Here is a 22473-nt window from a genome sequence, read left to right as displayed (position 1 = left end):
TGCCAGGTGTTAACCTGGAGTCAAAACTGGCTTCAGGACAAGATGATGCAAAGCCAACCACCCGCTCAGCAGAGCAATATATGAGCAACTAGACTTTGATTGTATATGCTCAGCGTCTAAATACTGCTGCACATAATGATTAATTTCATGATCAGTTGACCTGCTGATTATTTTCTCAATTAATCAGTTAGTCATTGGTTTATAAAATGTCAGAAAATCATAAAAAACTGTCTGTTTCCCATAATCCAGGTTGATGTCCTCAAATGTTTTGTTTTGTCTCAACCGACACTCTACAACCCAAATATAGTCAGTTCACTATAATAGAAGATTAAAGAAAACCAGAAAATATTTAAATCTGAGTCAATGAGCCACACCTGAATGACATGTTCCTCATATCACAAAGGGTTTGGTCACTAAGCATGTGCAGGAGTGCAGTTTTGTTTACAGGGCTTCACTAGCTTGTTGTGCTAAATATCACAATATTAAAGTTGAGATGAAATCCTTGGTCATATTGTGCACCTATTCAACAATATATGCCAATTTCTTTTTACTCTTATGTCAAAATCCAAGCATGTTTTCTTCCTGTAAAACTAAATATGACGTGTCCTTACACATGCTTAAACCAACCAATAATATCATGACATCCACCCATCAATCAATCTTTCAGCAGCGGAGAGAGACGCCTAAATTTCAGTGTTCCAATGAAATTCACCCCAACGTTATGTGCCACCTGTCTGTCCTGTTTCACTCTCAAAACATTGTTTCATCTGGACTTTAAAGTTACTTATAATGAATGAGAGCTTGTAATATGTAGCACAACAAGCTAGTGTAGCACTGTAAACAAAATAGTGTTCCTGCACATGCTCAGTGGCGTCTTCTTTACACAGAACTACTCTCCGGAGACTGAAAACAGGATCACTGTTATTACTCCTTGTAGCTATTTCTGACCAAACTCTTTGTGATGAAGGAACATGTCACCCAGTGCAGAGGTGTGGCTCATTGATGTGTTTTTAATAGTTTTTTTTGACAACAACGGAGGTTTACAGCACACAGGAATAAGATATATCAGACTTTGGATACACACACGATACTTATAAGTAGATGAATTCATTGTTCTGCACATGAGATTAGTTGACAATAATCATAGTCATCCTTATCCTTTAATGGTATGACACAAAAATAATAAATTCATTCATTCATTAATCACTTAGCTTGCTAGAAATATCGATAACAGGACACTAAATGAAAACAAAGATGACAAAAAAGTGGCAATGAGATTAGATTTGAAATTAAAGTCGGACTGTGCAAAGTATAGAAGCCATCCAGAGGCGCATATTCAAGCAGTGTATCCCTCACTGTGCCAAACCCATATTATCCTAACTAGACACTTGAGTAAGGTTGTTTGTCTCAACTGACCTTCAGCTCCTAATAGGATTGGCTGATACAGGTGGATTGTTAACCTGAGCCTAATTCCTTTCATAAGGAGCTCTCGTCCCGAGTTTCTTGCTGTCAACCTAATGAATGAATCCAGGTGTGAAAAAACATGCTGTTACGCTGCCAGACACGAGAGAGTAAATTGGCTAGCATGGTGGGGGGGAGGGGTCATCGTTCAAACATTGTTAAATGGGATATAGAGGCTTATAAAGATGTTGTTGCACTACATGTTTAATACAGAACCACAGTGTAATCGCACAAAACTCACGGCTTAAAATGCCATTTCCAGAGATCCTCAGTTGCTGTTTTCTAGTATCAAATGATTTCTGAACAAAACTGCAACACTGTTTGGCTGGTTGCTAAGACCAAGAAAGAAAAAAAGAGCAGCGTGGGTCAAGCGGACAAGCAGCCAGATCATGTAAGAGTGTAAACATAAGAATAAAACAGTCTTAAAAGCACAAGAAGGGCCTTTTTTCCTGCCTGTGTAACTATTGCTTCTTCTCTTTCAGCTTGTCTTTAATTTTCTGAGGTTCATCGTATTGTATCAACCGCAGGATGTCCTTGTTGTCCATCACACCTTGAATGAATTCTCCCTCTGAGATTTTATCTGTGAAAGGACAAAAACAGAACAAGTAGAGCGGCATCAACACATCTGGCTGCATGTGAAGGTACAGTATAGAGAAGGTTTAAAGCAGCTGGTAAAGAGTTAAAAAATTTGTATGTTACCGTTGTCCTTTTTCCCGAAGAATTCCCAGATTTTTTCAGCCCTCTTCTCCGGCGTGTTTTCATCCTCAGGGAGGTTGTCCTGGTCATCAGCAGGAATCATGTTGAATATTGACTGCATGAAAGTAATTTTATAAGATGTATTCAACAGTTCATACTGAAATTCATCATGAAATACAAAATAATCACACAAAATAACACCTTAAAGTCTTCAAAGTATCCATGAACCTCAATTTGGTGTTGATTTTGATAATCAGTTGATAGTCTAATTAATTTATCAAGCAAAAATGCCAAAAATTTGCTGGGTCCAGATTGTCAAATGTGACAATTTGCTGCTTTTCTCTGCTTTGTATAACTGTAAATTTAATACTATTTTACACAATTTTTACAGACTAGTAGATTAATCAAGAAAATAATATGTAGATTATTTAATAATTGATATAATAATAATAATGATAATAATTGATAAATGATGAAAATACAATTAGCGGTAGCAGCACTTGCCTTGGTATTTAGCCTGGTTATTATTCTGTAGAGTCATTATTGTATATTGTGTGTACATATAAGGATTTAAACCCATGTCATAAAATCGACAACATTATGGATTCATTACAGTCTCATTCATCACAAGGCAGAAGTGCTAAATTCATTCCATTAAAGAAATTTAGCTATGAGAAATAAAGTCCAATGGACCATCTTGTTTTCATTGTTTATCCATATAAAAGGTTTTTTATACAGAGGCCGAATGGAAGTCAAAGTGAGTAATTACTGCAGGGAAACAGGACATTTCTATCAAATATGTACAGAATATAATATCAAATATACTTCAGGTTGTTAGCAGTAAATAGATAATGTTTTCTGTTCCACTGTGATTAAAGAAGAAGGTATAAGTACCCTAACAATCTCTAGGATTTCATTTTTGTTGATGGTTCCATTCCCGTCCACATCATACAGGGCAAAGGCCCACTCCAGCTTCTGCAGAGTCTTTCCACCGGAGGTGAGGTGCAGAGCAACAATGTACTCCTTAAAGTCCAAAGTGCCATCTGCATTGGTGTCAAAACTCCTGAATACGTGCCGAGCGTAGGCTGTGGGGTCTGCGTTCGGGAAGAAGCTGGCGTAGATGCCTTCAAACTGCTGCTTGCTGATCTTCCCGCTGGGACACTCCTTCAGGAAGGACTGGTACCAGGTGCAGAGCTCAGCCTCGGAGTATTTGGTGTTGGACTTCAGGTCTTCCAGGATCTCCTTCGACAAAGCACTGCTCTTTGTATTCCCCATGCTGCAAACTGGCTTTCACAAAGCTGAAATTCTTCTTGTTCTTCTTCTTGTCTTTCTGTCCTCCTGCTCCTCGCGGTTTGGCGGTAAAACCTCTGCGGTGCTCGTACGGGTTTCTGCCTTGTGTTCGCCCTGGCAGCCCCTCAAGGTGCCAAATGGGATTATGGTCATCGCATCTCTAAATCCAGACAGCTGTCTTGAAGATTAAGGGGATAACCACGTCACATCATTATGACACCTCTTTAAAGACACAGTTAAATACTGTAGGTACAAGCAGATGATTAAACACAACAGGTGGCTAACACTTTAAAGGTCAACATCTGGGAGACTTTTTATGCCTTTTGCAGCATTTTATTGCTTACACTACAGTACCATCTGCCATCCCTGGGCAACAACGCACTAATAATAATAATATTTAGTTATATAACCCTCATCCTACCAACATATTACCATACAAGGACTACCAACTGGAGTCCCCGGGGACCCCAAAGAATAAGCAACCATCATAGCAAAATGTTATTTCTTCTCAAAATATTATTAGTTATGTAATTAATGTCTGAATATATATATATATATATATATATATATATATATATATATATATATACATATATATTATTATTTTATATATAAATATAAACTTTTCTTTAATACAAATTGCAGCTTTTATCCCAAGTACAATCTTTCCACAAAGCCTTCAAAATGACTGACAGAGGGCCCCCCCACCCTACCTCACCCCACCCTGATAGAGTGTGATACTTTAAATTAGGACCCATGGCAAACATGAACTCAATAAATAGTTACATCTATTACAAAAAAGCATAGACGGCATTAGGTGCTTTTGACCGGGTTCCCTCAGAACCCTAATACACTGGTATTTTTATATAGCACTAATTAAAACAGAAAAAGAAAACAATAATATGAAGTCATCAGGAATAAATTGATTGACAAAGTCTTGTAAAATTGGAACGATAGAATAAAGAGGCACCTGTGAGATAGAATAAAAAGTAAACCTCTGGGGTCTGCAGGTCACCCAGTCGGTAGGATTAAGGATAAAGCTATTCATATAACATGATAGGTAATAAAAGAAGCATGTTATCAAGCCTTTGTATTTTACTGCACATTTATTTTCCTTTACTTTAGCGACTACCCTGCTTCCCTCTCCTCTTTTTACTCTCTTTTCTGACTTCTATCCATCATTTTCCTTTTTTATGTTTTAATCCTTTGTTTGTTTTACTTACTTTGTGTTTCTACCAGAATAATAAAGAAAATAATTGGTAGAGTATTTAATAATGAAAATAATGGCGGGAGCCCTTGCCTTGGTTATTATTCTGCAGATTCATGATTGTACACTGTGAGTGCTTGTAAGGATTTAAAACCATGTCACAAAGTCAACAACATTATGGATTACAATGAAAATACATTTGTTTTTGAACCATGTTTTATCACTGGGGACCTCAAACAGAAGTATAAAAGTAATTTTCTGTAGCGACTTCTGAAACATGTCATTGGTTCAAAATCATGTTTATAAGCAACTCTAATAAAAATTTGTATCAAGCGGATAAATAATGTTTTTAAGCTGTTAAAGAAGGCCAGTTGTCTCTAGATACCCAAACTGATCATTTGATTTAAAAATGCATCATCAGTTAAAAATCTGGTATATCTGATAGGACATAACAATGATAATATAATAAAACATTACCAGATTAGTTGCTGTACAATTGTAGGAAAGGAAAAACATACCCGAACTAAGAATATCCACATTTTAAGTGCTCTTGCTCACCTTTAAAAGTAGTGAGTAGTGAGTAGAATTTAATGAGTTATATGAAATAAGTTTTCGTAAGTGAATGGGTGAGGAAAGGGAAACAGTTTACCCACCTTTTTTTAAACCATTTTTACCATAACATGAGTCTTGATCTAGATCTAGCTGGGGGGGGGGGGGGGTCATGGTGAAGCTCTGCCTGGTGCGGGCGGGCTGCTCCACCACAATGGGATGAGATTATCTGTGTCTCCAGTGTAATAGTCTCAGGCCAGATTACAAGACCATCTGCTGTAGCGGTGCCGAAACCACAGCAAGTGAAGGTAATTAAAGAACCAAGATGAATGTATGTGCTGTGTAACGGAGTGTTGGAGTTGCGTCTAAGCTATTCTAAGTACTGCACTGACATTTAAACTACGACAGAGGTGTCAGATGTGCCTCAGAACCCTAAAATCCTGCCGTGCTGATGATGCTTTTTGATGAGAATGTCTGATTAATATTAAATGAGACCTACACCCATATTTATGTATTTAGGATAACAGTGAGAGGACAACAGAATTCATACTGTATGTGTGCGGATCAGATATTGTGACTGGCTTGCAAAGGATCAATCGGAGCCGGTTGTTTTTTCTCAACTGGGACAGATTTCCTGATTTAACTAAAGCTGCTTTCATCCCAATGAATGCATGTTGTTCTCTTATTTTCTATGTTGGCCGATCATTCATTAGAGTGCACTTTTTTCCCCCTGCTTTACAGGCTGAAATATAGAATTAACCAGGTGTTTATGTTTTGTGTGATATTTTCCTTTTCTTGACATTTTTAAAAATATGCTAAAAATATGAGAATGTCATTGGAATAATTACTGATTTCCTCAGTGGATAACTTTATATGTGATTCCTTAAATAACTTTTTAAATACATGCTGAGTATGTGATTCACTAAAGAAATATAATATACACAAATAGAAATGCACACACAAATATTTTTGTGTAGTTTATTGTGGGTTTCCCATTGTTTCTGACATCTGAAACAACTGAATTTGGGAGCGTTGATCTGGCAATCTGCATATCTAGAAAACCCCAAATTATTGCTTAGTCTTAAGAATATCATCACGTAATTTTACATAATCACATAACATTTAGGTTTTTGTCAAAATGCATGTCGAGCATCCCAGGGGACGGAGAAATAGGCCCATATTCAGATCTATCATCTGGCTGTCGTATACTCTGATATTACAGGGTTTGTCAAAATGAGTCCCCCCTGGCAGGTAGTTATTATGTAAAAAGGATGAGTCAAGGAAATATACACTGTACAACAGGCTTATTGCTTCATTAAGTGTAACACTGGACTTATTCGCCCTGTGTTTACATTTTATTACATGAAAGCTAATGTTCAGAATAATCTCTTTGTATTCAGGGGAATTACTTTGTGAAACGTTGGCTACGACTTGGTCACTCAATGTACTGCTGTCACGAATTTACTAAGCAGTGAAAAAAAAAATTCGGATACAAATACTTTTCTCACAAACAAAGCTAAACTAAAGGCTTTGCTGTATGCTCACACTGTCAGATCCTCATGCTAATTTCTGTATTGCTGCTCATATCAGAGTTTTGTACACCTGTTGGTATGCAGCCCATATCTGGTACCACTATAAAATGTTAAAATGGTATAAAATGGCAGTTTAAAACACATACAGATACACAATAAGAAAAAACATTACATGTATTTCACGTGTTATTCAACTACCTAAAGGCACTCCAATATTCAACACATTCTTTATAAACAATAAGTTTAGTTTAAAACTCCTTGCAACACAACAGTTTATTTAAAAAAAAACAAAATAAAAACATGTCACTTGTGAGATATCATTTAATATGACCACAGTCAACTGTGGTTGTGTAGGTTGTGTATACATTGTACCTACATGAGTTTGACATGGTCAGAGTTGTGATTTGCAGCTAGAGGATTTAAATCAGAATAATCAATCTTCCTTCCTCTCCTTGTATATCTTTAAGCTAACCTTTTTATTCAGTGTATTTTGGATTTGGCTCAAAGAAAATGACAAGGTTGCTATGATTGAGGGAATATTCAAGTTTTATCTCCAGGTTGTGAAACAAGACTTAACATACTCCATCAGAACTGCTTGTTGGACTGTCGAATAGCAGGTTAGGATTAGGGTTAGGGGTTAGGGGTTAGGGGTTAGGGTTAGGATTAGGGTTAGGGTAAGGGTTAGGGTTAGGTATAGGGCTTAGGGTTAGGGTTAGGGTTGGGTTAGAGTTAGGGTTAGGGTTGGTTAGGGTTAGGACTAGGGTTAGGGGTTAGGGTTAGGATTAGGGTTAGGGTAAGGGTTAGGGTTAGGGTAGGGTTAGGGTGGGTTAGGGTTAGGACTAGGGTTAGGGTTAGGGTAGGGTTAGGGTTAAGTTGAACCCATTCCCCCACACCTTTAGGGTGGGTTGTAACTGACTATTTCAGTAACTCTCCAAAACTGATAATCCGATAGTCACACCCTCTTCATGGTGTGATTAGCCAGCTATGCAGAGATGAGAAAGGAGCCTCTCTCTAGCTCTCTTTTTTGACACAACTATTTCTGTCACTTCTCATGTGAACAACCAAGTGTAACACTGGGAGCACCCTCTTTAAGAGACTATCTGAAATACGTGCACTGTTATCCATGTATTTAAATGATATCATGCCCTCTACGTCTTTATGGCAGCCACTCCACCTTCGAGGCCATTCAGAACAACTATAAACACAACCCGTCATATAAATTACTTCTGATCGAGCATAAACCAACCCTCATAGTGCGTTCCATTCAAGTTTGAGGTCAAAAACTTCCAAGTTGAAAATGATGAATCCTGAGCTCAAAGTGTTCCACGACTCACAACGTCAAATGGAAACATTCAACATGGCTGACTGAGAGAAACTCATCTTCTACATATAGCTAGTTAACTAGCTTGCAACATTTATGACTAATTTTAAGCTCTACATAGATAATCGGTCTTATTTTATTTACAGTGTTTTTAGCCAGGAGAATTGACTATATAGCCTTAAGTTGATTACTTAACATTCACGGTGTTGATCTCCATGTTCACTTCTGTAGACGCGGCTATATCGAGTGACGTCAGAGCTTCGCTTCACGGTGAAGTCAGGGTGCATGAAATTTGGCCCAAGTTTCCCAAACAGAGCTCCAACTTCAAGAGCTGTTCCATCATAATTTTTTAAGTAGGAAGTTGTAAATTTTCAAGTTCTGAGTTGCCTGAAATGCAGCATAAGAGTCTTCGGCCGTGCTAGTGTCTCTGTGAGGTGGTTCCTTCAGGTAAATAATAACGTTAGCATGATAACATGCTCACAATTACAACGCTAACATTCTGATGTTTACTGTAGCAGGTATAATGTCCACCATCTTATTATAGTGTGTTAGCATGCTAACATTTGCTAGTTATCACTCAACACAAAGTACAGTTGAGGCTAATGGTAATGAAATAAGTTTTGCAGGTATTTGGTCATAAACCATAGTACAGGACAGATTAAAATTTTGACATCCATCCAACTCCCATCCATCAGACGCCTTTAGAGCTAAAACTATCAAGTATTTTGCAAAAAAATGGCTAAAATTTGAAAGAAGTAAGCGGACATTTTCTTCCTTATTTCCCATCTTGTTTATCATCTCACAACTTGTCATAAAATCTCAGACAACACTGATCTGACATTAGCAAGACTCAGGGAAACTGCATTTCAACATGACAACAATTTACCTGCAGTAAATTACAGCTCAAACCAAAGGCGACATGTTTGTTACTGAGAGTCTGAGCTGCAGCGTTTTATGACACGTTTAATGGAGTGATGGAAAATTATAGACAGGAAGAGACAAATGTTTCAGAGCAAAGGCAGCACGTGTTTTCTCCTAACATCTGTCATCTCCTTCACATACTCCTGTAAGTAATTTGTCTTCATTTGGGCAGTGCATCCCACTTCAGCAGGCTATTAGACATGAAGAGATTTTCCCTGCATGCACACACATTATGGATGGATTTCCATATGAGACTGTACACATTATGTCACGGGTCACTGACTGTAAAACATTTGATCTTATGTCTGTGGCAGCAATTACTCTTGAGATTCGCTTTGACATGAAATGCAGAAAAAATCAGGGAAATGTAAACAGGAAGAACCTTGTTCTGGATAATAATCTAAGATTATAGTAATCTTTTTTATTAATATGCTCAGAGGAAGTCTGGAATATAATTTGCCATTTGTAATGGATGATATTGCAGGCAAAGATTTGTAGAAGGGGAGGAGCGATGGGGTTGGACGAGCTGCAGAGAGTGAACAGTGAAATAGTTCAAATGAAGCAGAGAAAAACAAAGAGTTGTTGCAGTGCAATGGGTTTCTATTGTTTCTGTGGAAGTAGAGAGAATGAATCCTTTAATCGACGTGGTGGCACATCATCAGAGTCGGCAGAAGGATGCACAGAATTCTCCTTGTCACCCAAGGAGCCCCAAACGCAACAAGATTATGAAGATTTGATATATCTGCTGGGAGGCGAAACACGGTGGCTACATATCGAAAGCCAGGATTAGTTGCCTTTTCATTTCATCTCATCTGGCCTGGCCTCGACCATGAGGCTAGAGCGCGGGCGACGGGCTTCTCTGGCACTCACCCTCAACTTTGTGGCGTTCGCTTTTGCCTTATCAGCGGTGACCACCAACTACTGGTGCGAGGGGACCAGGAAGGTACCCAAGCCCTTCTGCACAGGACCGCCGATGAAGGTGAAGCAGTGGTTCTGCATCCGCTTCAACAGCTCCAACATCAACGACAGCCGATTGGTCCAGTACATCTTTGAGACCGGCGAGGAGAAGTTTCTACTGAGGAAGTTCCACACGGGCATATTTTTCTCCTGCGAGCAGGCCGCTGACATGAACGGTAAGACAACTAACTGACAGCTTCAGCTAGGTGTTCAAGAACAGGAAGTGATGATGGAGGAAGCACTTAAATACCAACGTACAGTTTAGAAATATTCAGATGTTGCAGCAGCTAAACACAAAAATGTGGTTGCATGTGTTGCATGATGAGCTGTAACTTTCTACTTACAGTCATCAGGTTTGATCAAAGTCAAAGCTAAACCACATCAAACAGAATATTTCTCTGCATTTCACCAGAAAATCATAACAGCAAGTGAAGGTGCACTAGAGCAAGTATACCTGCGGTTTGGATGAATAACTCCAGCTAATAAAAGTGTGCCAGGTCCAGTGATTGTCCTCGAATGCTGAAATATAAGACACTTTACTCTGTAAATATTGCTTCAGAAGAAAACAGTAGGCTGTCCTGCAACGAAAACGGCAGTGAAATAATAAACAATAGAAATCTTCTAGTCGTGAGCTCAAAAACACCTTCAGTTTCATATTGTTATTGTTGTTCTATAGTTTCAAATTTATGTGATCAGAAAGTCTCTTTAACAACTTTTCTATCAGGACAAGACCTTTGGAGTTTGAGTGAAATTGGTGATTTAATTGATGCAAGTGCTGCAAGTGCTAAAAAGAAGCGCAAAATGTCCATGTAATATTGCATAACCGAGATGTATTCAGTATGCCTGTGTGTATTTCAGGAAGTATCTGTTCTATGGGTCAATTATGGGTCAAAATGCAGAATAAGCAAATGTATTTGTAAGATTCTGTTATTAACGTCGCTTGCAAAGCTACTGTCAGCCAGAACCGGATTAAAATAATTTATCTTAGCGTTGCATGCAAGCCATCCCATTTGGTTTCATAATCTCTGGTAATAAGACTAAAATAAAGTAAATAAGAGTAAAATATAAGGATATAATATAAGGATTTGCATGCAACCCCGAGACAAATTGTTTAATATACAGTACAGACTTCCACCAATATGACCAGTATATATGCAAGCAAGTTTCTCAGAAAAACAAGCTCTAAAAAATATATTTATCTGCCCCACAATCGAATTTGCATAATGTATATATTTAACACTGTGCAGCTCATATTAAATTGTTAATTAGAATAAGTCTCTCTTTAAGTAACAACAGAGAGACAAAACATCTGGAGACAAATCCTGGATCATCTCCAGTGAATAATGGAACTGATGGGGCTCTTTAACTGGGATCTGGGCACATTTTTTTTTGATTCATTGCTGCAAGTTCTGCATTCAGTAGAGTCACTCGTTAATTCAGAGTCAAAGGAGTAACTCACGAGATGATAATCAAGTCATACCTACAGCTGAGTCTTGTTTGTACAGATTGATTTCACTGTCTGAAATTATTCTAATAATGCAGTGTAAATTCTTTAGACTGGATTTGTTCTTTTAAGAGCAGGGTTATGATAGAACATCTAATGTTTATAAGGCCAATAAAATTTACATAGTAAATTTATATGCAAGATTTTATAGGTGATAATCTATACAACAGCAGAACTGGTGATATGATAATTACCTTTACATACATCCTGATGAACTGAGCAGCAAATTCTATATGTTCTGCTTATTTTATTTCCTTTATTTGCTGAGAACAGTTATGACACTTCTCAACTGCTCATCTATACAGTATACTGTATATTCTATACATACAGTATATATGACCTTGCATATATGTACATCCTGTAAAAATGCTGTAAATGCACAGTTTGCTCATCACTTTCTTGACAGTTGCATTATGTTGAATTATACCTGCTGGTTTATTCCAGCTCTGTTTACTTGATTGCAGTTGCTGCTTAAACATCTAATTTTGACTGTAATCATTTATTTCCATTAATTCTATGTGCTATAATAACCAAAGTAATCATATCTGAAAGTGCCAGTTCATTCCAAAAGAAGAACCGATTTTACTGTTGATTGTTTTCTTTTGTCTGATCACAGGGTTTGACTGTCGAGACTTCTCAGAGATTGCACCTGAACATGAAAGAGGTTGGTAAAATGATGGAAATATAAAAATGTTTAAATATGAGTAATTTTTTATAGATGCAAGAGTTTCATTTTGTGATGCAATCCTGATCACAGATAGCATATTAAAGAAGTCATGTGACAGCCGTAGCATGGCTGACAGAATCAGTAATTGTCTAAATTTCAACATTTACCTTGATGCCTTCTAAGATTAAAGAAGACGTTTTTAGTGTGAGCCATCAACCAATCAATCATATATTTATGAACACCCCAAATTACCCACAGATCCAGTTCCTTTGTTAATTTATCTTCAGTTTACCAGGAACTAGTTCTCATATCAACACAGTGAAATCTTATTTTTGCTTGTTATGAGCATCTAACATCAGTAGCTGCTGTCCTGATTTCATAAATCCGTCCAGTCCAGGCGATCAGGTTGAGAATTTCAGACCTGAGATGAGCAGACCTGTTGCAGTCACATACATGTCCGCCTTCAGACAAGTGGGATTATACAGCAGGGACATGGTATTATTAGGACAACACAGCTCAATTCTGTGTCCCTCCCTTCCTCCCTCTCTCCGTCTCTCTTCTGTGTTCCCAGGGGTCCTGTGGTTGTGTATAGTGGCGGAGAGTCTGTACCTCACCCTCCTCTTCGCAGGCGGGACTCTGATGACCCTGGAGCAGTGTCCCTGCTTTAGTGTTATGAACAAACTGAAGCTCAGTGCCTTCGCTGCCTTGTGCACAGCCCTGTCAGGTAATGCTGCAAAAGGAGCACGGGTGTTTTCTTTTTTTTCCATCCATCAACTGTGTTATTCAAACAAGCCGACAGCAGGGATACTGTGTGATGTTGGCGTGGGCTTTGAATGAAAGCAGCTGGTGCCGACCTCCCACTGCCGTGATAAAGCTGGTACACATAGAAATCCCGTGGTGAGTTTGATTGGAGTTACAGTTATACAAACATTGCTTAGAGGCAGAGCTGTTCTGGACAGAGAAATATTCTCATTGGTTGAGGTAAATCTCAGTGGGCAGACCCAGAGACCTGCAGATCTTCTGGCTAAGTTGGAATGAATCACAGTGCAAAAGACGAGTGTCCAGTTAGCTTGTTAGCTGACTGATCTTTACAGTAGGTATGTGGATAAAGTGAAATATTCTGCTAACATTTAAAGCTGATAATACTTTAAAAAATCACTGCCTTTACGATATTAATTTAGATTTTGTGGTGGTAAATTATTGTAGTTTACTTTATTGATACATTTATAAACATTGTGTGAAATGTTAAACCTACAATAACTGATTGTTTGTCCACTTGGGGGCAGCGGTAACAAGTTTTGAACACAATATTGACATTTACACAACTTCTAAGTTGATGTGTTGTACTTGTTAGCAAACAGTTGCTTATTTCTACATCCAGCAGTTGTAGAACAACATTATCATTCATTTGGAGTCATGTTTCTGTCCATTCGGTGAATTTAAGTCCAATATTCACTCTCTTTTAGGTCTGTTTTTGCTCTTGACCAACTCCTGAGGGAAATATCTGGCTCTTTAGCTGCTAAATGCTCCACTATGTTCACCAGCTAATAGGGCTGGGCGATATGGACAAAATCAAAAATCACAATATTTTTGACTAAGATATAAGATTTTGATAAATAATCATCAGTAATGTGGATGTAATGACCAAGTGGGTAAAAGGCAAATAATAGAACAGCTACAACAGTCTGGTAAGTTCAGAAAATTACATAATTTCACTGTAATTCAGCCTTTAAAATCAGGAAAAGACAACACTTATGTCATATCACGATATTACGATCCAAAATCTAAGACAATATCTAGTCTCATATCATGATATTGATATAATATCAATGTATTGCCCAGCCCTACCAGGCAGTTGTTAACTCGGTGTGCCTCCATCCACATAAAGTTACAGATTTGCGCTACACTGTGCTTTGAGTGCAAAAATAACATTTAAAAGGATAGTGAAAAATTGTTTAATTTATCATTTGATAAATAGTTTGTTCACAATTTGAAGACAAAATTAATTCAATAAAATTCTTTAAGAGTATTTTGGGGCATTTTTTCCTTTATTTGACAGTTGAAAGTGCAGAGAGACAGGAAACATGTGACCTGGAACAGCGAACATCGACTTTGGGCTTTACGGTTATGTAGTTTGCATCTTAAACAATAGTCTACCAGACGCCCCCAATTACAGTAAATAAAATTATTAATTGTCACAATTATCATTTCACATTTTTTTCTATATAGAAATATTTTCTCAATACTTTTCTCTATACTTTTAAATTATATGGTACAAACGTAAAAAAAAAAAAAAAAAAAAGTTTCTAATTCAGATTCTAATTAACCTCTGACAAAATCTAATTATTCCCTGTGACACACTCAGGCCTCCATACATCACCTTTCAGGTTTGCTACAGTAGTTATCTAAAAACCGTGACGCCCTTCAGCTCCACTCACAGAGACTATGTTCTCAGCTCTGCCTGTTAGAATTGTTTGTTTACCTAAAACTGAAAAAGTCTGAGAGTTTTATACTGAACGATGTTGGGATAATACTGTACCGACTGGCACAGATCAATCAAAACTGTACACATAAAAGCATCGTTTTATAGGTTCCTGCCTTAAATCTGGATTACTAAATAGCTTTCATGTTTTTAGAATAATGTCTAAATTCCAAAAAGCTTCTATTCAACTGTGCTTTGTGGGTAATGAATTCAGTATATTCATGCAAGTGTGAAATGCTGTGCGACTCACTGCAATTTCTAAATAGCTCTTATCACAGCTGAGCTGAGAAAGAGTAATGGGGCTGCTTTGTTCGTTTCAGATTGATTAATCTGGTGATTATTTTCTCAATTATGTCAGAAAATGGTGAAAAAGGCACATCATAATTTCCATTAGCCAAAGGTGATACGTTCAAAATACTTTGTTTTATTCAAACAACAGTCCAAAACACAGAACATATTCAGTTTACTATCATATATGACAGGGAAAAGCATCAAATCCTCTCATTTGAGAAGCTGGAAACAGAGTATGGTTGGCGTTTTGGCTTGAAATATAATTTCAAAATGGTTGCTGATTAATTTTATGTCGATCAACTAACCAATTAATCAATGCAGCTCAAGAATTACCTTCCAAAACTAAATATAATGTACATTATTTTTCTAAAACTGTCTTTAGCAGATGTATGCTTTGATTTTATTCAAAAACATCTGCACTCCTTAAAAATCCCTCTATAGTAAACATGCATCTTTGTGAAAGACAACGTTGCAGTAAATGAGTAAGAAGAGGATCAGGGCAGCAGGTCAGGCTGGCTGCAGCAGGACCAGCGACCAGTGAGCGTACCGAGCAGTCAACTGTACTGTGTCCACTCACTGCCTCGGAGGATTTGCTGGTTTGCGTACTAATCGGATTGGAGCCGGGGCAGCGGTTTTGGGCCGTGCCAAGACCTGCCCAGAGGAGCTCCCTCCCACCCCCACTACTCCCCCCATCCCCTGACCCTCATCCCCCCCTGTTGTTACGAGTTAATCCCAAGAAAAGCAGCTGTGGCCAGGCAGACTGTTGGATGAGAGAGGGCCAGCATCCGACTGGAGGGAGAGAACAGAGAGGCACTGGCCAGTTCACCTCACCCACAATCTGTGAATATCACACATCCCAGTTTTTACCAGTCAGAGCGTGTTAAATCAGGCTTCAACATTGTGTCCTCTTTCCAAAGTGAAACACAGTTTCCTGTCAGTAAATATTTGTTCCATGTGGAACAAGACTACAAAGTGCACATTTAATTTTGTGTTTGTTACAACATACATAATGTTTATAAGTTCTACCTAGTTAAAATTCATCATTAAATGTGGATGAAATCAACTAATCCATTAATCATTATTATCTTTTTTAACATCAACAATAGAAACTTCACACTAAATCTTATATGGAGGAAAAGTATCGCTCCACTGTCTTCTATGGGTTAAAAGGTTCAACACTGTTGCACTTTTGTCAATATTCAACATCACAGGTGGACAGGTGGACAGGTGTGGTCTATATTGTACTTGTGGCCTTTCTCACCTGTGATGTAACACTGCAGAACTGCACATATGACGTACTGTACTGCAAAAGGTGGGGACAGAGCACGCAGCTACCTTGATTGTTAATCATTAGCCTGGGTGTAGTTACTCCTTGAATTAATTACACCTTGAGAACCATTTTAGAGCTTGTTATGAGTTCAACTAGGAGCTGAATGTTTGCTGAACAACTAACGATTACTCTTATTTTCAATTAATCTGTAGATTATCTTCTAGATTAATTGTTTGGTCTGTAAAATGTAAGAAAACTGTGAAAAATCACAATATCCTTAAAACCAAAAGTGACAAAAGTCTTGTTTTTTTTCTGATCAACACTCCCAGACAATACAACCAGCAAATTCTCATATTAAATAACATGGAACCATCAAATGTTTATTTTTTAAAGAAAAAATTACATTAACAATTATGAACATAGTTGCAAGACAATTTTCTGTTAATCGACCGATCAATTTAATCGAACACTAGTGGCAGCTCTACTTCCCAGCATGCATTTTAATTGGGTCAGCGCTCCACAAACCCTTTATTCTCCTAGTTTAAATAAAGTAACATGATGTTTTTCTTGTTATGTGTTTTCATGCATGAACTGTATCTAGCCATGCATGGGTATAATTTGTGATCAATGTCAACCATTAAAGAGATTAGTACTCAGTTCAATCCCTGATTACCATGTTCCTAAAAGTCAACCTTCACCTTGTTAATGTGTTCATCAGAACCTAAAGAGGAATGGCATATGACTGCACACAGGCTGATATTCTCTTGTTTTCAGGCCTTTGTGGGATGGTGGCCCACATGATGTTCACCACCATATTCCAGCTGGCTGTAGCTATGGGGCCAGAAGACTGGAGGCCCAAGACCTGGGACTACAGCTGGTCTTATGTGTAAGAGCTTCTTCCATGTATTGTAAAAATGTGTCATCCCAGCTGGTCAGTTTAAGACAAACAACAAATGTGCAGAAAATACTTATCTCTATTCATTGGGGCTATTTTGTAAGAGTTTGTACATGTGTTGTAGAATAATAATAGTCTCGGTTTGTGCCTCTCATGTGTTATGAGGATACATTCGTCTCACAGATGTAACCATCGGTTTCTCTGAGAGATAATTAACTGATGATGTTTGAAAAACCCAGACGGTTGTTTAAAAACGCTTAAGGGCTCTTCAAACCATCTTGAGGAAAAAATATTCCATCTGCTGATTGATGAAAAATGGATCCAAAGCCTGATATATCTTATTCCTCTGTGCTGTAGACCTCTGTTGTTGTCCAAAAACTATTAAAAACACATCAGTGAGCCACAGCGCTGCACTGGGTGACATATTCCTTCATTACGTAGAATTTGGTCTCATTAGTTTGTTTAGAAACGGCTTCAAAAACTTATAGCAGCGATCACATTTTTAGTCTCTGGAGAGTAGTTCTGTGTAAAGCAGATGCTACTGAGCATGTGTGGGAACGTTATTCTATTTACAGAGCTTCACTAGCTTGTTGTGCTACATATCACAATCTCTTGACTTTATACTAAAGTCAAGAGATTGTGATATGTAGCACAGCAAGCTAGTTAAGCACCTGGCTTACACAGAACGGAGAGTGAAAACATGATCGCTGTTATTAGTCTTTGGAGCCATTTCTAAACTAAACATGCGCAAACTCTTTTGAACACAAGATCTACAGCACAGAGGAATAAGATATATCAGGCTTTGGATACACACACAATATGTACGTGACATCTGTTTACAATGAGAAAACTATAGCAAATCACAAGCCTTATCCTTTAATAATCTTTTAAAGAAACCTCTGGGACTGGAATTATGCTAATACATGAAAGGCACAAACTGGGGCTGAGTCTGACACTGTTTTCTGTTGATACTGTCTTCTCAGCTTAGCGTGGGGCTCCTTCGGCACCTGCATGGGCTCTGCGGTGACGGCGCTGAACAGGTACACAAAGACCATCATAGAGTTCAAATACAAACGGCGAAACATCGAGAAGAGCCTGATGGTCAAGCAGAAGATGATGGATCTGGATCTCCCCGAGCAGATGTGGGACATGTACCTGACTGCTGCACCCGCTTACGCCGAGGCACCGCCAGAACTGCAGGTCAACGGCCACAAACCGTCCACAGGTACAACAACATATGTGGTCGAAATGGACGATGTACCAGAACAACAAGGAGAGGCATACTGCTAAAAATGGAGTCACCATCCCTGTCCCTGTGCCCCACTGGAACAAATTTCGGGCTGATTTCCTGAACCTAAATTGACTCTTGTTCCTGGATTTAAAATTCTAATACGGGAGAATATTTGTTTGTTTTGTTCCTTGCCACATATCAAATGTGTGTCTGTGAAGCCAGAGCCTAGAATCTTTCTCCGAAAATAATTTAACACGGTCGGCTCGGACACAACATGCATTTCATCAAATCTCTCCATGCGATATTATTTGTGGGATGAAGGGACGTCCTCACATTTCAACGTCTTCACACTAAGCTACGGCGAGCTGCAGGATGTGCAGGCTACTGCTGCAGCACAGACACTTCAATATCTGTTTCAACGTAGAAGATCTTTTGTTGAATTAGCCTTTTAAACTGAAGTTGCATTAAAGTTTTTCTCCTCTTATCGGGGGACGAGGCTTGGTGACCTGCTCAATAAGAGAGACAATGATCTCACTGAAAACATTACTATGCTATACCGTAACACAGGAGAGGAGAGATTGCGCTTGTCAACAAAAACCACATCTTGTATGTGTCTAGAGGCGACACTGTGAATATTCTGATCACGACTGTTATTCAGGAACAGATGGGATGAGCTTTCTTCCCCAAGCTGTCTGTGCTCAGTTCATCATACAGCTCATACAAGGCTGAAAAGATCAGCCAGCACTTGTTGGTATATTGACGATCATTACTTGGCAGGTATATTTACAATTATGCATATGGGAGCATGTCTGCAAATATGCTTTTTTCATGGTGCACACTCCATAGATGATACGTCAACAGGATGCTTGCATGTATCGCATCTTTTTTTTAAGCAGTATTGTCCCTGTGAGGGCCTCTCTCATGCAGCATTTGGATTCATTTAATCATGTTTATCCACACTTTAATTCTGTCATAGATTGTCATTCAAAAATCAACTTTGTATCCAATTTTAAATCAAGAAATTCGCTTTGTATGTCGACTCACGTCCATTGAAACTGTCATCTCTGATGGTTAATTATGATTAATCATAAGATAGATGTTTTTTGATGGGATCTTATTAGTGTAATGGATGTTGAACATTTTCCAGTTTGAGATATGTATAAATCAAACATTGACAGTTCTAGACCAAAATGGGAGTGAAGGGAAATTTTCAGTGAAGTAAGACTGACATCTATTGGAACAAAAGTATATTATTTCAAGCACAACACAGAAATGCATGTTTTGCAGCATTGGATCATCCAATATACAGCTATATCACTGAATATGTAATCAAAATGCAAAATAAAATGTGGTTCACACTTTTCATGGCATGGTACAGTATATATCCTCAACCAAGAGGCAAACAGTTCAATGAAATTTTATTAAAACCTTGATTATTGTTGAACTTGTGCTTTACTACACAGCTGTGGCAACCCAGTGACTTTTGAGTGTGACAACCTGACACTATCTCACTAGAACACGGGAGTTATTTCTCAGAGGCGGAGCCGCATGGTGACAGAAATAATCTCATTTAGGTGGCAAGAATCCAAGATATACAATGCTCATCTAACATTCTCATTTCTTTCCTAGCTTCTAGGCTCATGGTGAAGTCTATAAGTAATGATATAAGTAAACATTACATTTATTACCAAAACTACCTGTGCTAAATGTCCATTAGATTTTGCAGAGCTACCCCCTTGTTCCAAATATATCTACTTACTATACATGTATTTTTAGCCACTCTGGCAGCTTGGTTCTAGGGATGGTAAAGCCAGTCTGCCAGTGGGTCAGTCCACCGTGACCGATACCTCAACAACTATAAAATGGATCGCCATAAAATTGTGCAGAGACATTCATGGCTTACAGATGATGAATCTTAATAACTTTGGTGATCCCCTGACTTTTCATCAAGTGCCGACATGAGATTCACATTTTGTGGTTTTGAGTGAAATGTCTTGACAACTGTTGGATAGATTACCTTGAAATCTGGTTGACATTCATGTCTGTGCTTTGGATGAATTACAAGAACTGTGGTGATTGTTTAATTTTTCATTTATCATGACATTTTCAATTTGTTCAGTATTTTTGGTTCATGACCAAATAATCCAAAACTATAGTGACATTCATCCTCAGCTGTATGTTTAGTATTAATTAGCAATTGTTAGCATGTTAAAGCTGCAGTGCAGAACTTTTAACGTGTAAATGAACATCTGTTACATTCAAGCCCTTGCAAAACAAGTTCACATAGTGCTTATTAAGCCTATCAAGGCCAGATAAATCTCTCTGTATTTCACAGTATACAGAGATTTAAAATCTCATGTCAGGAGGGACATCCCTGCACTGGCTGTTTGAATGTGCTAACTTCCGGTTAGCCCTCTGCTAATTTGAATGGGGATAAAATAATTGAATCTTGTGGCTCCTCTAGACTTTCCAAATGTTATCAGACCAAATGGATCAAATTTTGATAGTGAAACAAGTCATTTTGCAGGGGTTGTGTGACGCTCAAAACAACTTATCCACCGTTTTACAGCTGCAGCAGTACCAACTGAGTAGGCTACAGTGCCTATGACGTTAGCATGTGTTGTTTTTGTAATTACTCTCACTGCTAGAAGGGGGGAGACAAAAAGTCCTGCACTCCAGCTTTAACACACTAAACTACAATCATGAACATAGTAAAAATTATACCTGCTAAACATTAGTATGTTTGTTTGTGTGCATGTTAGCATTAACTGTGCCTACAAGTAGCTTACAGCCTCACAAAGCTGCTAGCATGTCTGTAAACTCCAGACACTGTAAAAGTATTGAATAAACTGTTGAAATAGTTAGCTAAAAGTTGTGGATAAACAGTTGAAATTATTATAACAACAGTATCCACTTTATATAATTAATAGTATTAAAGAACACTGTATTCTAAATAATTCAGTGACAGCTGAGGGTTTCAATGAGGAGTTACTTGAACTCATCTGACAGGGCTGTAAGGGTACAAAAAAGGTTGGGAACCTCTCATCTGTGTTTTCCACTTTCACATTTAAAGAATGACTTGAAATGAAAGATGAATGAATGAAAGATGTACAGTAGTTACCCCACATAGTATTTGAAAACATAAATAGCAACAGTTTGTCTTAATGTCAGAGCCTTTGGACTCCGCCAGTTAGCAGATGTTCTCCGCTAAGGTTAGATTTCCAACTTGACCTTGAATCTGTAGAGAGTTTAGAGAAACATTGTGCAACACCACTACTGCCCTGAAAGACTACAGATGTGACTACAGGTAGTTACTTCAGATATAATGAAACCCTTTGAGAGGCTGTTTGTCAGGTAGCACATCAGACACTCAGCAAAGGAGTTAGCAGACACCTCCAATTTACATACCAGGCCCACATAGACATGGACACAGCCATCATTTACCTGCTCCACAAGGTGCTGCAAAAGCCGGGAAACGTGGAGAGAGACACGTGCTTTGATGTCGTCAGACCTTTCAACACTAATGAGATGCTCCTGCCGAGAGACAAGCTTGCAAGTGGACGATCCGGTAGCATTGGCGATTACAAAGTGACCGTTTGTTCACTACTAGCATAGCATATTAGACACCCTGAATCAAATGGCAGGTTAATACTAACCCCAGGGAGTTGTAATACTTTTTTCTAGTTCTTCAGATCCAAGTCATCCACCTCCATAAAATCCCAGAGAATTCTTCTTTTAAGGTATACATCAAAGGAGGCAACGGGGACTGAAGCAATAACCCAGTAAGGCTGTAGAAGAGCCAAATACTTGCGAGACGCCTCAGGTCTTCAAAGAATCCCAATAAAAACTGATTTTGTGTTGGCTCCGTGCTTAAAGGATAGGATCATAATATTTCAAGCCGATCTTAAAACAATAGTCAGGAGCCCAAATGAACACTGAAACTGTAATCATTCCTCCTGTTCATACTTAGATCTCCCCCAAATGCACTAATAAAATCTAGTCCTCATTTTGAGCAAAAAGTTTATTTGAAGATAATATGAGGCTTCAGTCGACTGAGTTAGTCAAATAAAGTGGATGTCTTACATTTGGACGCTGAAGCTTCATATTATTTTCAGATAAGCTTTTAAATACATTTTTGTGCCACATCACTTACATCACATTATGAAGGGATCTTCTAATGGTCAGTATGAACAGGAGTA

At 38.2% G+C, this 22473-nt stretch overlaps 2 protein-coding genes across 7 annotated transcripts; one reads left to right on the top strand and one right to left on the bottom strand.

Moving 5' to 3' along the window:
* Positions 1–484: 484 nt before the first annotated feature.
* rcvrna (recoverin a) lies at positions 485–21905 on the bottom strand. Of its 2 annotated transcripts, none has more exons than XM_042392578.1 (4): positions 21719–21905; positions 3052–3625; positions 2161–2272; positions 485–2041 (listed from the first exon to the last, which is right to left on the bottom strand). In XM_042392578.1, exons 2-4 carry the CDS (start codon positions 3430–3432, stop codon positions 1923–1925), a joined length of 612 nt encoding a protein of 203 aa, XP_042248512.1. In that variant the 5' UTR covers positions 3433–3625; positions 21719–21905; the 3' UTR covers positions 485–1922. The 2 variants fall into 2 exon arrangements, with proteins under 2 accessions (XP_042248512.1, XP_042248511.1); XM_042392577.1 differs by lacking the exon at positions 21719–21905 and adding an exon at positions 5173–5329.
* Positions 5476–19718, top strand: LOC121884040 (germ cell-specific gene 1-like protein). 5 transcript variants are annotated; one of them, XM_042392572.1, is made up of 6 exons: positions 5476–5511; positions 9883–10110; positions 12055–12102; positions 12677–12829; positions 16923–17034; positions 18027–19718. In XM_042392572.1, exons 2-6 carry the CDS (start codon positions 9951–9953, stop codon positions 18331–18333), a joined length of 780 nt encoding a protein of 259 aa, XP_042248506.1. In that variant the 5' UTR covers positions 5476–5511; positions 9883–9950; the 3' UTR covers positions 18334–19718. The 5 variants fall into 5 exon arrangements, with proteins under 5 accessions (XP_042248506.1, XP_042248505.1, XP_042248502.1 ...); XM_042392571.1 differs by lacking the exon at positions 5476–5511 and adding an exon at positions 7568–8503; XM_042392568.1 differs by lacking the exon at positions 5476–5511 and adding an exon at positions 7568–8503 and having other exon boundaries at positions 9462–10110.
* Positions 21906–22473: the final 568 nt, after the last annotated feature.

This window comes from Thunnus maccoyii, chromosome 18, assembly GCF_910596095.1.
Source record: "Thunnus maccoyii chromosome 18, fThuMac1.1, whole genome shotgun sequence".
Taxonomy (NCBI): domain Eukaryota; kingdom Metazoa; phylum Chordata; class Actinopteri; order Scombriformes; family Scombridae; genus Thunnus; species Thunnus maccoyii.
The sequence above is the reverse complement of the archived record's forward strand: the minus strand, read 5'-3'. Positions and strand labels throughout refer to the sequence as shown.